Source organism: Schistosoma haematobium, chromosome 3 (assembly GCF_000699445.3).
Source record: "Schistosoma haematobium chromosome 3, whole genome shotgun sequence".
NCBI lineage: Eukaryota > Metazoa > Platyhelminthes > Trematoda > Strigeidida > Schistosomatidae > Schistosoma > Schistosoma haematobium.
Genome location: NC_067198.1, coordinates 7661522 through 7678588, shown reverse-complemented (window position 1 = coordinate 7678588; position 17067 = coordinate 7661522). Strand labels below are relative to the sequence as shown.

General features: G+C 35.8%; 1 protein-coding gene across 4 annotated transcripts in view; it reads right to left on the bottom strand.

Annotated features, from left to right (window-relative positions):
* Positions 1 to 17067, bottom strand: part of CACNA2D1 (Voltage-dependent calcium channel subunit alpha-2/delta-1) — a 125766-nt gene that overhangs the window by 100324 nt on the left and 8375 nt on the right. For 3 of the 4 annotated variants that reach the window (XM_051212900.1, XM_051212901.1, XM_051212899.1), the window contains exons 1-3: positions 9677 to 9993; positions 4671 to 4793; positions 613 to 672 (exon numbers count right to left, since the gene is read on the bottom strand). The exons of the other annotated variant lie outside the window; for it this stretch is intronic. In XM_051212900.1, coding sequence (XP_051068825.1) covers positions 613 to 672; positions 4671 to 4793; positions 9677 to 9826 — 333 coding nt within the window. In that variant the 5' untranslated portion in view covers positions 9827 to 9993. Of the gene's footprint in view, positions 1 to 612; positions 673 to 4670; positions 4794 to 9676; positions 9994 to 17067 lie in introns of those variants that run through there. 4 annotated transcript variants of the gene reach the window in all.

The window sequence follows — 17067 nt, the reverse complement described above, 5'->3', positions numbered from 1 at the left end:
ACATAAAGCCTATCTCATTCTATATCACCATTCCGCATTGATCTGTATTGTTTTGTAACTAGTTCTCCTATCACAATACTAATCATAACCTTTTTGATGGATTTCAGATTTTTCAAGTTATGAATGACATCAAACGTACAGGTGCTTCTGTTGAAATGATAGAAAAAATATATACCTCAGATGGACCTTTTGTGTCACGTTGTGTTCGTTACTGACTGGATAGTTGAATTACAATGCTTTCCTTTTCGTTCTAGCCATCATCATGAGTTGCAGTAAAATCAATTTTCCCATTTCAGTATATTACTTTAATGTTTCTCATTTACCGTATTTTGAAGACTATTACAAAACCCTTTTGATTTTATTGAAGTTCTACAGTAGTTACTCATGGAATCCAAGGGGCACGATTTGTTCTATGTAGTACTCGTCAGATAAATTTATTCCCATCTCAATGTTGATATTGACACTGAAAGCTCAATCCAGTGAGCTACTGCATCCAGATATGCATTAGCTCATACTGACTGATCGACAATGCGAAAATGAAAACCCTTACGAATAAAAGCTTTGACTGTTTAAAACAACATAATGTACAAAATGTTATTTTTCGACATTTACCTTTAGTTTGGGATTCCAAGAATATTTGGAAACTTCTTCTTCCGTCCAAGAGACAAGCATCTAATAATTTAGAATAACATATAAAAAGGAATATAAAGATACACTCTTTTTTCAGGTTAACTATTTCAAAGGGAAATTAGGTAGATGAACATAAAAATATACTTGCCTGAGAAAACCTGATGGTTTGTAGACGCTTAGTATTGAATAGCTCCGCACTAAGACGAAGCCGTTGTTCATTTTCGGGGGTATTCTAAATGAGATAGGTCTGTAATAAATATGACCTTATTGGAAAATAGTCCAAATCACAAAATGAAATTAGCTAGGTGGTTATCGAAATCTATGGAGTACTAGGCAACTTCATCGCAGCACATAACTAGACGATATCAGTCCTCACCCAGACCTGATAAGTAGATGAAACTGTTGACACTTATACTTCATGGCTTATGTTTTTCTTTTAGACCACAGAGTTGATATTCAATAGTTTATATTTCGAACTTCAATCATACTAGTAGAAATCACGTGCTCGTTGGTAGGTAATGTGGAGAAAAATTCCTTAAGTTTTACTAAGAAGCTATTGTCCGTGTAGTTTGACCAAATTATGAATAAGATGAGATTCACCGATCCCAATGAATTATGATCTTGAATTATAGAGAATCGACTAGTTAGAAATCTAGACCACCGGGTCTTGACCCCGTGACCTAAAGGTAACGACTCGCTTCAAAGGCTGAAACACGCTAGCTCTAGTCTTTGGTTTAATAGTGAGTGACTACTTCAAAGAAGTCCTATATTAGAATAAAACTATTGTCTAATGCCTCTTGGTTTTCAATTGTTTTCTAGATAAAATTATTCTTTGACTTGGACAATATTCAAACTGAAGAATCTCTGTAAACCTCCCAATCAAGTGTTTTGAAGATGATTTATATGAAATCTATGACTTCTAGATTACATTAGGGTTTAGTTGTTTGTGATAGAAAAGCTAATCTTAAAATTCCACCTCCCAAGCTTTCTTAAATACCCTCCATTTAATTACGTTTAGGGTTCATGAGGTTATCGTAATTCATTGTTACAGGCGTTGAGTGAAAATGACTCAGGATCGGTCACAACCCTACACGTTCATTCACCCTCTTTCTTCCTTTCGGCCTTTGTTTAACACATTATTATATATTTTGGTGGAATTATAATTGATGGACAAACTTTAAGCAATGCTGTATTGACCTTGAGAATTCCACCTACTTACGGGAGTTAAATGAGAGCTGTAAATTCTTGTGAGGAATCAGGATTAAAATTTACAGCTGGATATTAAGATTAGGAGTTAGATTTAGGGTTTTATTGCAAAGTGACATCAGCTATAATGCCAAAATTCCATTTAGCCATACGAATGAATGAATTTCGCGCCCAAATTCATGATCAGTTATCTTAAATCTGATTGCTGTTAATAATCCCAAGACTCTGGCATTTGTATTGATAATTTCATCACGCCGTGTTAATATCGTGTGGCATCCTGAACCGCTACACATATATGTCAGCTTCTGCGTCGTCTAGGATTAACTGGCTGATATGAGACTACAATGAACAATTTCCGGTCACTTCTGAGATCCATCAGCTACCCTTGTAATTCATCACGTCCATTGGAAACATGTCTCAATATAAAAGATCGATAAAATCAACATAATAGAATTTGTGACCTTTTGCTATCCTCTCGCTTCTGCAACTTCTTTTTCTTGCCAACAATATAGACTGAAATAAAAACTATCGGAAACGTAAAAGTTTACAACTGAAAATTGATAAAGAAATCTCCATAAAAGCAAATAGGGAAATAATATCAGCTTTTATTTATTCCGCAATGCATACATATACAATTCAGTTAAACTTATGCGAGAAATCTAGCAAACATCAATATTTGCGCCCAATAATACAAAATAATTTTTATTCGACATGAATAGGAATACACCACTGCACTTCTTTTCAATCCCACTCTCAAGGTCACTCCCTTAGAACGATCAATAGACAGTAGTGAATATATAAAAAGTGGACAAACAGATAAATGCTAAAAACCCTACAAGGTGGATGGATTCCTATTTCCTTTGTATAACTAAGAACAAAACACAAATAGCGAATGAATACATCAATAAATGTAAATAGCTTCTCTTTTGTGAATGTCATCTGTGTTATGACATTGAAATTTATTTTGCGAAAACAGATATAAGGATGCAATGATAGATAAAGTCTGGTCCATACAAATAATATTTGTTTCTTTTATAAAGTGGCATCTACTACTCTGCCCTGACCACAAATTGGAGAACTAGGAATTTCGAATTAATTTCTAAAATAATCAGTCATTCAGTGGCTACCAGTAATATCATAGTTCCCCAGTTCTTGGTGCTGAATAAGTTTCAATGTGGTTTTTGCTAGCCTGAGTGACTATGACGAATATTTCGTTCTACTTCGGTTTCATTAACTTGATGTGCTACTATTTCTGTGATGATTTTCACATTGAAACTCGAACTCAGTACCTTTTGTTTTGAACACTAACGCGTTATTGATTGAGCTACTGAGTTCAGACAGTCACTGGCTTGTGCAGTAAGCAAGAATTTTATTTGTTGATAAAAATGACTCATCTGAGGTCTTTTTTGAAACGGATCAATACACTTTCATTTCACATCAAATTCACGAACGAGAATGAAAATGAATATGGTAAGATACCATTTTTAATTGCTTAGTGAAAAGAAATCTAAATGGAATCCTAAATCCGTCCATCTACCGAAAACCTGCACACTATTATCGATATATTGACTTCAATTCAGCACATCTTTTCAGTGCTAAGATCTCGCTAGCCCTAAATCTTTTTAGAAGAGCTAACAAGATTATCACATCAGAAAAGGATAAACAAAAAGAAAAAAAGAATGTAATTAGCATCTTACAATTTAATAATTTTCTTACGACGATTATTAGAAGTATATTAAAACAAGACGTTTCATTGCGCAATAATAATACTAATAATAATAATAACATTTCACACATTTCGTACAAATTAAACTCTATCTTTTCTCACCATAAAGATCTCATATTTTTCATCCTTAACAATGCATCCTTAACACCGAAATGACATGACACTGATTTAATCAGACCTGTTTGTTTATTGATCACATAATAGTCTTGTCGTTTCGTTGTACTATTTAAATTTGAATTAATTTTGATTTAGTCATTTGTTCTCTGAAGAAGTGACTCACACTAAGTCACGAAACGTCAGAAAATCTCATTTTTCTACTCATTAGAAATATATTATTTATTTATAACAATCTACCCAATGCTCAATTTATTCGAAATTATCAAGTCAAACCTTGGTAATGATACCTACAAGAATTTTATTTGTCTAGGTTTGGATTTTTCCGACATAGATATTGGTTCCTTTCATTGACCATTGTATCTTACTGATCATATGGAAGTTGGTAAGTGTTGTTTAATATTGTGAAACCCACCAGTCAAATGAAAATATGCTAGTCATTGGATCTATCGTAAAACAATAATATTTATTACCGTACTGGAGGTGGAAAGTGCAGTACAGAGGTGAAAATTTCACTGACTTTTAAATTCACTGTATCCAAGTATCTAAACTTTCTCCACACTAAAACATTTCCATCAGAATCACTAACGAGAACTGATTTATTTATTTTTAAGTAATATGAAGTTTCTTGGTCAAGTTTAGTCATTTTTGAGTGTAGGAGTGTTAAATACCAATTTCTTATTTGTTCACTTGCATTTTGCTAATGGAGAAAGCTGTCATAAAAAACACTTTTAAATACAGTAAGATTTAGAAATATTGCACACTTTATACATCATTCTGGGTGGTGATATTTATTTTTTAATAGTTTAACTCAAACCCTATTCTTATCAAAGATTGCCATTATAAAAATTATATTATTGACCTACAACTTCGCTTTGTTTGACCGTGTAGAAAAAAACGTATTTTAGACTTTTAAATTGAAGCAAACTGAGAGTATAAACTTAAAAATAGGTAACGAAATATAAAAACTAAAAACATCTGCGACAAAGCCAACCTTCAAAGAGTTTTCCATTGTTTTAATAATACGTCCAATTCTTCCCGCATAGTTGAATACTTCTGAAGACAGATTGAATTGTTCTAAGCTTACTGAATGACGTGTTAGTTCCAATTCATATACCTAGACAAAGCATAATATACAATATAATGAGTGTTTTTTTCATGTTTCTAACCATTGATGTTATATAATGAACAGATTCAATTTAAAAGCGATGCACAGCTCAACAACTTTATATTTTAACTTCCTTAACATAAACAGATTGGACATCCTATTACATAGTTGTTCAACACTACTGATAGAACAATATTTTTCGTGACAATACAACAGTTTTGAAAACTTATACACAACTTGGTCGTATCATTGGTGTTACGTGGTTACAGGTAGTCATCGAGAGGTTCTGAATGTAGGTTTCCTACCAGTTGACGATCGTCAGCAGCTTTTAATTGAAGTCTCATAAGAACTGATGCTCCGTGTGGATGTGAACCTGTGCCACATAGCTCTGCAGTCCAATACGTCACCACTGGTGTTTTGAAGTCGTCTATGATCTCATGTAAGACTGAAAGATTTGAAATTTATTGATTATTTGGTCGCGACTGATGCTATGTCTGTCTGGTCCTTTATTCGTGGTTGAATTCATTTCATTTCAAATGTCATAGATAGTTAACTGTTACAGTAACTTTGCAACTACGATTTATAGTTACATTGGGTTTTATAGTATGTTTAAAAGTTTCAAACTAGCTACTATGAAACAGGTGTCTATAAATATAGTATATCAATTTTTTAAAAACTGGTCAGCTCTTCGGGGAAAATTCATGCTAGATAAACAGTTAACACGATTGAGAATAGTATTATTGATTTTCCACTATGAAGATACATTCTTCGGCTTTTATTCAAATTGAAAAGAACTACTCGATGAAGGTTTACGCCAGATTTGAAAGGCTGACGTCACTACCAATATCAATGAGTTCCATTTTCTAACAAAACTTCGTAGCGTTGTGGCGTGGCGTCGAGTCACGGTTGACTATGATCACCACTACACTGAAACTACGTGCCAGTTACTGCGTTAGATCCCTTCGTAGGCCAAAAGCCAAAAGACAATTGACGGCTATAATAAGATATATTTGTAGACAATCTTGTGGTATCGAAAAAATACCGAGGTCGTGACAAAGAGTACAAACAGAACTACTGAGAGTAACCCAGAGCGTGCAAGGTCACAGTCAACGGAAGTATGTATGTTTTTAGTACAGTTAAACAATCACTGGTACAATTGGTTATAATAATAATTGTTTCCATTATACCAATCGCGTTCTATTAGTAAAAGTAGGTCACTACAACTTCAGCACTTTCTTGAAGAACAGAACAGATAGGCAATTTTATTTTAAAAACTATGGTTTTTACAATATGAAATTTATGAATTCAGTATAAATCAGTCTAAACAACATAGAGTCAAACATTTTGTAGAATAATTACAAAAAAATTGAAGCAATAATATTTTAATAAAGTATGAAGCATTTAATCATAGGTGGGATCAAATTAACATACTAAAGCCTCATTTTAACTGATAGAAATATATTGGTTTATTAGTTTGAATAAAACAATATAGAAGAGGAAATATAATAACAATAAGAAAACCACTGAGCGAAATATTATCGAGCTAACTGATGCCAGGCGCATCGTACCAAGTAAAAACGATACATTCTCGCATGAGCTTATAAACCTTCATCGTACGAATTTGTTGAAACATCTGTTACTCATTGCTGATCACTGCTTACACATGCACACAACATTATCGGAAATAGGAGTAAGTTACAAAAAGCTAGGGGCGGGCAATTAGGATAGGGTACTAATTCCTGAATTCACGGACTACTGATCCTGACAACGTTGGGTCACGCAAAATTCCCGAATGAGACGTCTAGAAACATGGTGAATAGAATGATCGCATCAGGATAGACACATTTATTCACAACCTAAATCGTAAGATCGATATCATTCCACTCTTTTGTGACTCAGTTAGAGCTTCTCTTTTTCCGCTAACTGTAGCTGCCACGCCAGAATTACCCTTGTTTTGACATTATTTCCCATCTTGTCGATATTGCTGTGCTGAGTTAGCATGTTGAAAGTTGGATCAATGTGTGTTCGTATCATCAGGTACTCAAAATTGAACCTTAGATGAACCTAAAAACAACCATAAACTAAATATCATGGTTCTTATAACAGGTTAGGTTAGTTCTGACTCTAAATTTAACTCCGAATAACATGATCTATTTATGTCCGGATAATTAATGTAGTCAGTTCTCACTGGAACTTAATAAAGACCAGAACAATGTTCAAAGTGTCCCACTGTAAGTTGTTTTTACCGCTTAAAGTGCCAATATCAATAATTATGATCCATTTTGGAGATCCACCTATCATTATACACGCCAACGGAGGATACATCTCAGAAAATTCAGTACATTTGTTCATTGGATACCATTTTGAGTCCATTTTTGATAGATAGACTTACAAGATGATTTATAAGAAGGAAAATAATCAATATTTTAGTCAAATCTAAGCACTTCGTGAATAATGCTGAATATAAGTCAATTTCTTAAACGCATCAAAAAGTTTAAACTTTTGCCTACCTTTTATAAGAAATTAGTCAAAAACAGCGGGTACATAACCTCACAGATACTAAATAGATTGTCTATAATTATTTGATTTTAATGCATGAGTTACAGAACGCTTAAATCTGAAGAAATCAAATGCATTAATTTTGACAAATAGGAAGGATTGACAATGTAACTTTTAAACATTTGTAATGTCCTTAATTATCACTGTCATATCGGATTGAATAGATAAAGTTCAAAAGAGCTGTACTTAAAATATACCGAAGAAGAGATACATACCGGAATAATTCAAGTGCAATATTAAGTAAACTACTTGAGTGGTATCCGAAAAAGCTTAGCATTGTTGTGCGCTTTTGGTCCCGTCCCTAAATATTACTCAACGTTTATTTGAAGGCTTAAAATGTAGCAATATTGGAAAGCAACGAAGAAGTCTTAGAAAAATTATACGTTATTAGAAAGCCTCTCGTTTATTAAATCAGCAATTAATGTAAGATCTCAGGTAGCTTGATACATTGCTGAAAATTATTAATCTCATTCCGACTCCCAATTAAAGAAAACGTCTGGGTGATATTCAGAAGTCGCGTGTGAAGTAACTTGATTTTCTGGCTTTAAATTACTTAATTCTACAGACATTTAAATATTCTATAGTGGTCTGGCTTAGATTGTCTATCAATCACCCTGATAAACCTTATTAAGTATATCCCGATAGTGTACAAATTCAGAAGGCAACACGAAGCGCCGACTACAGTTTATTATTGGATAGCACAGATCATAATGCAAACAAAGTGAATTTGAGCAGAAAGGCTGGTGCGCACAAACAAGCGAATACATAGGCGGATTCCGAGTCAAATCGAAACGAAGTGAATCAATTAATAAGATTCAAGCACATATATATGTGGGAAAGCAAGTGATTCATCGAGCGACTTTTAAGCAACTACTATTTAAGGTGTAGTGAGGACTATGCGCGTAGGCCGTTATACGTAATCAAACATACATGCTTATACAGACATGATAATAATAATAATAAAAAGGAATTGACAAATTGTTACCGTTCGAATAACACTGTCTGTTGAATGAATTAATTGAAGTAGTAGATAAAATTACCAGTAAAAAAACGTAGTTGTAAGAGAGGCGATATAATTTTCTTTCGGGATTTTGGCTGTAAAATTTTTAATGGTGACTTTTTTTATAGTCTCTGGATATCTTGTAAACGACGAGTTAATTATGAAGTATGCCTTTAAGTACTATATTTTACTCTTTTAAGTGAAGCAAAGAACATTTTATTAGGACCTTGTTTTTGACCTAAGCTGATTTTTTTATTGTTGAGAGTGCGCTTTCAGCCAAGGTTTAATGAAATTTTTTAAAAATATTTCTTTTACTTGCACTCTTCTACGTTTTTTTGGTGGGAACCATAGTATGCTCGATATAGATCAATAACTTACACATAAATATATATAGCAAAAGTCTTGGTAACGAATATGGTTGCCTCCTTTTAACTGACTGTCTTTTTTTTAAATCTGGTCAACTAGAATAGATCCATGGCTACACAAACAACGAATGGTAACTAGAACTGAATACAAATAAATCAAATGACAATCGACTTTGAAGACAAGGTCATACAAAATATATATTTCTAAAGGTCTGTTGTTTTTTGAGCATTGACAGAGTATTGGTTAAGTGGATGGCGACGACGAGGGACTTCAAAACGATCTCAACTTTCCGTCAAGCGAAACTATGACATGATTAATTCACGTCCGTTCGATTAAGAATGTCTCCATGTATCTGGAGATAACAAAAGTACTGAAAACGTCTCTCTCAGTACTTCACCACAATGAACTAGTGCTTTCAGTAACCTGTGACATAAAGACCATAACGCATCGCTAACACATTCCGTCGGTCTTCTTCTTCAAAAGGAAAATCTGAAAATTCGGAATCTAGTAGTCTTGCAAGAGCATAACTCATTCGGAAACACTCTTCAGTACACCCACTTACTGGTGATAAATAAACGGCAAACTCCCGTAAGTTATGGGGTTTCTACAGGTTAAGTCCTCATTCAGTTAAGTAAAATGTTTCAGATGCTAGACTGTTATCAAGATTGTAACATCTGAATGAAAACAGATATGCTGCGAAATTCAGACGAACTCCAATCTAAACTGAGACGATGAGCTGTGAATAGTTTCTAGACCGTTTGACTAGTAAGCAGTAAATGGCTATTTCGATATAAATGCACTCAAAAATACAACGAAGTTAGGCGTTCATGAGCTATAAACAGTCCACTTGATGTCGATCGGAAACAAAAATGACACACGCATGTAACTTTATAAACTGAAGGGGTTTCAAAATAACTTTTCGAAGTTTATTAGTAGGTTAAAAACATTTTATTTTATAGCAACATACATTAACAAATGCCGACTTCTTAGCTGTATTGTGTAATATATTCTTAAAGAACTGTTTTGCATTTTGCAGATTATTAATCCCCTCAACATCCAAATGGGAAAGTGATAGGACAAATCCAAATAAAATAACTATGCTAAAGCGTGAATACATTTTGTACTTTAAAAAGTTATCAACTCATAATTAGGTAACGACAGTAGACTAAAACAGCACGTATAATACTCAATGTTCTTACGGCAAACTAGTGTTTGTGCCAAATTTCTGATGACCTGTCTTAAATCTATAGATTTTTTAATGCGTGTTTATTGGTCCGATGGGATGATTTCACATGTTTATTTGTGATCACTTAAACTTTCCCAGTTTCAACGTTACAATAATCTCATTAAATATGACTAGTATTTCGGTACTGATACATTTGGTTCGCGAGTGTACTTGAGTTCCACTACCTAATACCATTGTGACAAGCTCGCATATAGAGACTGACTGCCTTGCCCTTACTTCGGTATGGTTATTGTATTGTCTAATGGGCGGTTATCTAACTGCTCAACTGCTTTAATTCTAGTCAGTATGGTAGCTATTAGTAGGCTTATGTACCTTTTAATCAGGGTGGGTGCTCTTGTATCTGAATACCAGCAGCAACCACATTAGCAAGTAGGAGGTCGGTTGGTTGAAATGGAGAAAATAGTAGAGAAACAAGCCTAGTTCGTAATGAGGCCTTCATCGTTATTCTGCACGATATCATCAGTAAAAACTTTAGGTAGGCTTAGTTCTAATGATATTGTGCGTAACAGAGATGAAAGCTCCATGACCATACTATCCAGCTCAGAGAACAAAACTCCACCAAAACTGATGTCTCTTTTGAAAAAAGAAGACGCAACGATTTCATGATAATGTCCGACCTAGTCATCATCTACAGCATTAAATTCGAGTCAAGTGCCCCTAAGAGAGCTAAGTATGATTTGTGTTTTAGTCGGAGGACAATGTAACAACTCTTCCATGAAATATGTTCCAGAGCAGCAATATCCTCCTAAGATAAAAGGAGATAACTTGAGCTTTCTTATCAAATGACACTTTGGTTAAAGATTGAAAAGATTTGAATAATTTCTGAGTCGAATTGTCGAGTGTTCTAGAAATAAACTTCAGCGTTGTCTGTGCTTTATTAGCTGCAAAACGTTAATCGGAAGGGACATCTAGAGTGTAAGAAGGATTAGCGATTAGGTTATTTCTAGTAGTTATAGAGTGATAACAGGAAGCACTCGATGGGTGTGAAGTCAGCGCTGTCCACTATTAAAGTTATATATTTACTGGTGCTAATAGGAAGAGGTGCTTTAGAAATCTGTTTGTAGGTTTTTTAGAGTGTCACGTTTAACCGAGGTCAGATTATGAAGTCATATTAATGAAAAAGTGTTCGAGAGTCAAGAGAGTTGATCAGTTTGTAGCGTGACGTCTAGTTCCAGTTGATTATGAACACCACCACAAAGGAACGCGTGCCAGGATATCCATAAAATCCCTCGGAAGCCAAATATCAGAAGGCAGTTAATGGATCAAGTCGAGATATATTTGCTAGCGATCTCGTGGTATCGAAAGAATACCGAGAACGTGTTAGGATACAAGCTTGGTTACTGAGCGTAACCGGATTCGCGCGAGGTCACGATCGAAGTAAGTATAATGGATGTTTTTAGCACAGCTAAACAAAGAGCACATTAAAACAGTCACTGGTACAATTGGCTATAATAATAATTGTTTTCATTAAACCAATCGTGTTCTCTTGATAAATGTAAGCCACTACAAAGTAATAAATAAACAAATACACAGGGTAATGACTTAGTGGTACTCCATTTGCTACTGAAAACCAGTTTGACAAAGGATTATAGACTAACATTTTATGATCACTAGTCTAGTGAATCTAAGGGCCTGTACATCAAAAACTCGCTCATGTTCATAGAATTCAGTTTATACGGCTGGATGTATTAATTAAATCTTTCGAACACTTTTAAGACGTCTAAGAAGCCAAAAGGTGTCGTATAGTTGTATTTCGGTGGGATAGATGAGCTTTTCTATGGAGTCAACTGATGTGTGTTATAGGATCTACCAGATAAAAAAACCGTAATGCCATTCAGAGAGTATATCAATCGCCTTTTCGATAAATTTGACTAGTAAACAGAGCAGGGCAGGCGGTTGTTAATTGGTTGCTTTCTGTCTAATACCTATTATATGTATGAGTATGTGTAGTGGCATTGAGCCCTAACCACACAATCCTTAAAGCTGAACACTAGACAGCCGGGTAACTAGATACTCAATATTTAACGCGGAGAAAGACCCGACGATGGAGAAGGCGGGAAGAAGGAATTGAATTATTTCGAGTTGATCGGATGGCATGGTTCAGCCTTGCAGGCGTGATCTTATATAACATTATTTCTACCCTTATTAGATATGTTGATCTGTCTCCAGCCTGAATGTGTTCTCCATCATATATTGATAACCGTTACGATACTATGAGTCCATGGAGACAATGATGTGACCTCCACGTAAGATCTCATAGATTACTCAGTTACATCAAGACAAATGTTCAATTTTAGGATTAGGTCTATTATTAGAGTAGTACTAATGCCATAATACACCATAACTCTACAAGTATCTCCTTCCAGGCCGAGGGTAATTACTCCTGACTGAGGAATAGTTGAAGATAATAGCAGAAGAAAAACAAACTTCGAGGACTCCTTCATGAGTCTGTGTGGTAAATCACCATTAGGTTTAATATAGCTGACAGTTAGGTGGGATGTGTAGCACGGCGTACCCTATCGTGATGTGTTGCAGAAGCATGATCAAACACCATCAGCTAAGTGATTCCAGTAAATCCAATGCATTACGCTTGAGATGTGTGGCAGCATTTGGTCATCTTCCCCCAATTTAAACGGGCATGTGGCACAACTCATCAATGGAAAAGTGTACAATGGTAATTTAGATTCACTATATTTTAGTGACTGTTGATTATTATGTGGGGAATCGTAATTGTGGGGTTGTAAATTAATGATTTAGGTTGGTCATTAGCACCGCTTCAATAATGGTTCGAATTATTTTTCTGGTTGGCGTTTTTTGAGGAAGTGGTCTTCTGTGAGATGGGGTCGCTAACACCATGCCCAACCCTCCTCCTGTACCCGGGCTTGATACTGGCAGTAACTCTTGAAGAGCTACAGGTGGACAGGATTGAATGGAGAGTGTTGCTGGGTGGCCTGTGCTCCTCCACGAGGGGTAACAGGCGTAAATAAGTAATCAACTGCTCTAATAATAGACCTAATCCCAAGATCGTAGGTGTCATGATATAATTACCTGATCTTTAAGATCATATAATTGTCTAGGCTGACTCGTTTTATCATGAGAATCACCAACATATGTTGGAGAACACATTTAGACCGGAGATAGAGCTATAAATTTAATGTGAATAGAAGAGACAAGTTACACAAAAATGACCACGCCTGAAAGGCTGAGCCATGCCGGCCGATCTATTGAATTACGTTTCTCGCGTTCTCCATAATCAACCTCCTCTTCGTGTCAATTGTTGAATACAAGTTATTTCAGAAATTATATGCCTGTCTTCAAAAGCCATGTGGTTCGTGTCCATTAGAACTACAGGGCTTGTGTCGTTCGATTGCACTGGAGGAGAGTCGATATAACGGCGGTGTCCTACTAAATACACGGCATTGAGAAGATTGATGCTTCTGCTATCATTGTTTCCGTCTTCATTGATGTTATAGTACTTAGGTTCACGCTGAAGGACTTTGAAGATTCTTACGTATACCGTTTTGACAGATCTTCGTAATGAAACGTGACAGACAAAAATGTGTGCATTATATCGCAGGGCAGGTTGAACAAAACCACTAATTATTTGCGGTCTAGTGAAAACCGGTTTAACTGAACTCATAGCATTCACAAACTTGCTCGTGTGAGAGTTTACACCCATATTCAATGACGAATACGGAGGATTCACAAATTCTCATGGAAGTCGGCGTGTCGTTCCTTGAACTCGTTCATCTGCAGTGTATCCATTGTCAGGTTTCACTGCATGGCGAATATCGAGTGGAACGAGTGAAAGATCTTCGTTCCTCTGTGAAGCTTTTGCAGCTGGTGGTGAAGCTTTAAACAGCCGGTGAAATCGTCCTGCCAACCAAATTGCCTGTGAGTAGTAGGCGGTCATTTGGAACGGTGTGATTTCTAGTAGTGTAGCAAGACAACGGATAAGTCCGGATTCAAACTAGCGCCCACAGCCTGTACTGATATTTGAGGGGCAGCGAAAGTTTACTACCATCATTCGACGAAGAAGCCGGTCTGTATCTCAGTAATAATGTCCTTGATGGGTACTGCTTCTAGACATCGAGTGAAACTATCTACGTAAGTTAAAAGATAAGAATATCTATTTGAACCTGGTAAGAGTCCTACCAAATCCACGTGAACATAGTCGAAACGGGCGTTCGAAGTTGTAAAAGAGCCCATGGAACGTTTGCCGTATCTAATGGCTTTAGATTCCTAGTAGCTTACGCAAGGGCGTGTCCGTTTCTTCACGTTTTTATTCATACCTGGTTAACAAAATCTTTCTGCTATGAGATTGATGGTTGCTTGAAAACCTGGATGAAAACGTTTGTATAATGTATTGAAGACGTTGTGTCGATAATGTTTTGGCACGACTGAACGGTCCTCACTTGTAGATGTGTCACGTAGTAAAGTTTACTTGCCTGCTCCCGTTTGCTTGGCCCATAGTTTCAAAGTTGTCGAAGATAACTAGTGCTGAAGATTAGCTTCTTCTATCTGTAGCTGAGCGAATTTAAGGAGAATTATTCCTTTGAAAAGTTTCATTGAAGTTATACGAGACAAGGGGTCAACAGCTATATTGTTTACCCAGAAATGTGTTGTATGTATCTGCAAAGCGTGGTCCAGTTGTCAAGACTTTCAGAAAGAGTACTTGTTTGAAGACGCGCTCAAAGAGTACGTGAGAGGTTTGTGGTTGGCGAACACAGTGAATCCTTGGTCTCCCATAGTGTTTCAAGTGATAGGATTTCCCTACCGGAAATGTTATGCCTCGATTCAGTGTCTTGAAAGCATCTCGAGAAGAATGTCAAAGGTTACCATCTGTTGTTTACCCATTGTTATAAGACTCCTCCGATTGTCAAGCCTGATGCTTCTGCTGCGATACTAAAGGCTGCTGTGATATCCTAATGTGCTTTTGTAACAATTTCCCTAATTTTGGAGAATGCTCTGTTCGTGTTGTCATCCAAATTGATGATTTACTCGTTTCTACAAAGTTGGTCTGTCAAGGGTCTCATAAGAGATGGTATGAACCATCGATAAAAACTTACCAGCCCACTGGACGTATGTAACTGCTTGACTGTGGTCGGTTCTGGGTAGCTATGAAAATTTGGTTATGTGTTTTAACGAAACTGATCTTCGAACAAAAACAGTTGTTATAAATTTTAAGGTGGCTGTCATGTCGTGAATATGAGGCAATCGATAGCGATCAGGAGAGGTTTTCACATTTGGTCGCTGATAGTCACCAGTTTGGCGCTAATTGTTGTTGTCCTCATTGGGAACCATGCGAAAGGGCGATGCACATTGGCTGTTCGATGGACAAATAATATCCAAGTCCATCATGTGGTTGATTTAGTTTTTGACTAACCTTGGCTTTACGAGAGCTAGTCGGCTCGCTTTCCAGAATACAGTTGGTCATGTAGTCGTGATGTAACATGTAATATTGCCAGTGTCATACTGTGATTATGTGCTTAAAACTGACCAGGGATAACAACCATATATCGCCAAATCGATAGCGTAGCAATAGGAAGCCCACTAGGTCCAATTACGGCAGATATTTTTATGGGGTATCTTGAAATCACGTTACTTAAACAGGCAATTAGTGAAACAACGGAATACTTTAGATATGTGGACGACACATTTATTATCTGTAACAATAAACAGCATGCAATCCGCCTGCTGAAACGTTTCAATAACGCTTACACTAACATACATTTCACTATGGAGCACGAACGGAACGAAATGTTCCACCTTCTGGATGCTGCTATAAAACACAGGGGAAACGGGACCGTTCAACGTTCAGTTTAAAGAAAAATTAATTGGAATGGCCTCTACCTGAATTTCAATAGTTTTTGTCCAATTAGTTACAAGAAGGCATTGGTTAAAGCACTATTTTACAGGGTAGAAAAGATATGTACCATCGACAAACTGGAAGAAAATTTTATGAACGTAGAAAAATGTCTAAAAGACAACTTTTATCCACAAAAGTTTATTAATAAATATAAAAAGCCTAAAGAAAACAAGATGGAAATAACTACGGTCAATAGGAAGCCAGTATATATAAATCTTAAGTTTAAAGGTGATAACGTCGCACAAATAATCAACAGGAGACTGAACACTGCTCTAGTCAGAACTTATCCCTCTGCTAAACTCATAACTCTCTATAAAACAACACGTTCAATAACCCAATCAAAGATTGACAAGCAACCCTTTCATTTTACCGCCAACTGTATTTATAAATTTACGTGTACCTGCCAAAGAAGCAACATCGGCCGAACTGAAAGGAAAGCACATCTTAGATTTTTTGAACATGTTCCAAAAAGTCTTAGAACAAGGGAAAGAAAGACTCTGAAGAGTGCAATCACCAAACATCTCCTTGATACAGGACATACCTTACAATCCTTTAGGGTGATTAGTAGGCAGCTAAACTCCAGTCTTCTGAAGTTTGCTGGAGCCATTGCTATCAGGCGTCAAAAACCGGACCTATGTATTCAAAAGGAGACGGTAATTAATCTTTCCTTGCCCTGGTGACAAATATTCCTTCACTGCACCTTAAAAATTTTTTTCTTTTTTTCTTTTGTATTTATTACAACATTTATTTTATTTTTTCAACTATCTTTCAAATGAACTCTACTCATTATAATCCTATCAATGTTTATCCATTATGTAATCAATTGTTTCTAACCCACTTTTGAACTGTTGTCACAATTAATGTTGTAGAATATTCTTTTACATTAGGTATATATTTACAATATTCAGTAAGCAATTTAAACCCATTATGCAATTATGCTTTTTAAATATCACAGGTTGTAAGCAGCTGACGAGAACCTACGAAATAAAATGAATTTATGCTATTTTGGTAGAATCTTTGTTCTTGTCCTTTCCAAAATGATAAGGGGAGCTATGTGTATGAAAAGAAAATGAAGACACGAAAACAGATAATTTAGTATTTTCTAACCTTCGTTTGAGCGTGTCAATCAGTAGATTACGATGCTGTAGCAGGTCTATACCAACGATTGGCATAGAAACATCTGCGACAACAAAAATACAATCAATAGTTTTCCGTCAATTCACATTAAGATAAATATGCCGCT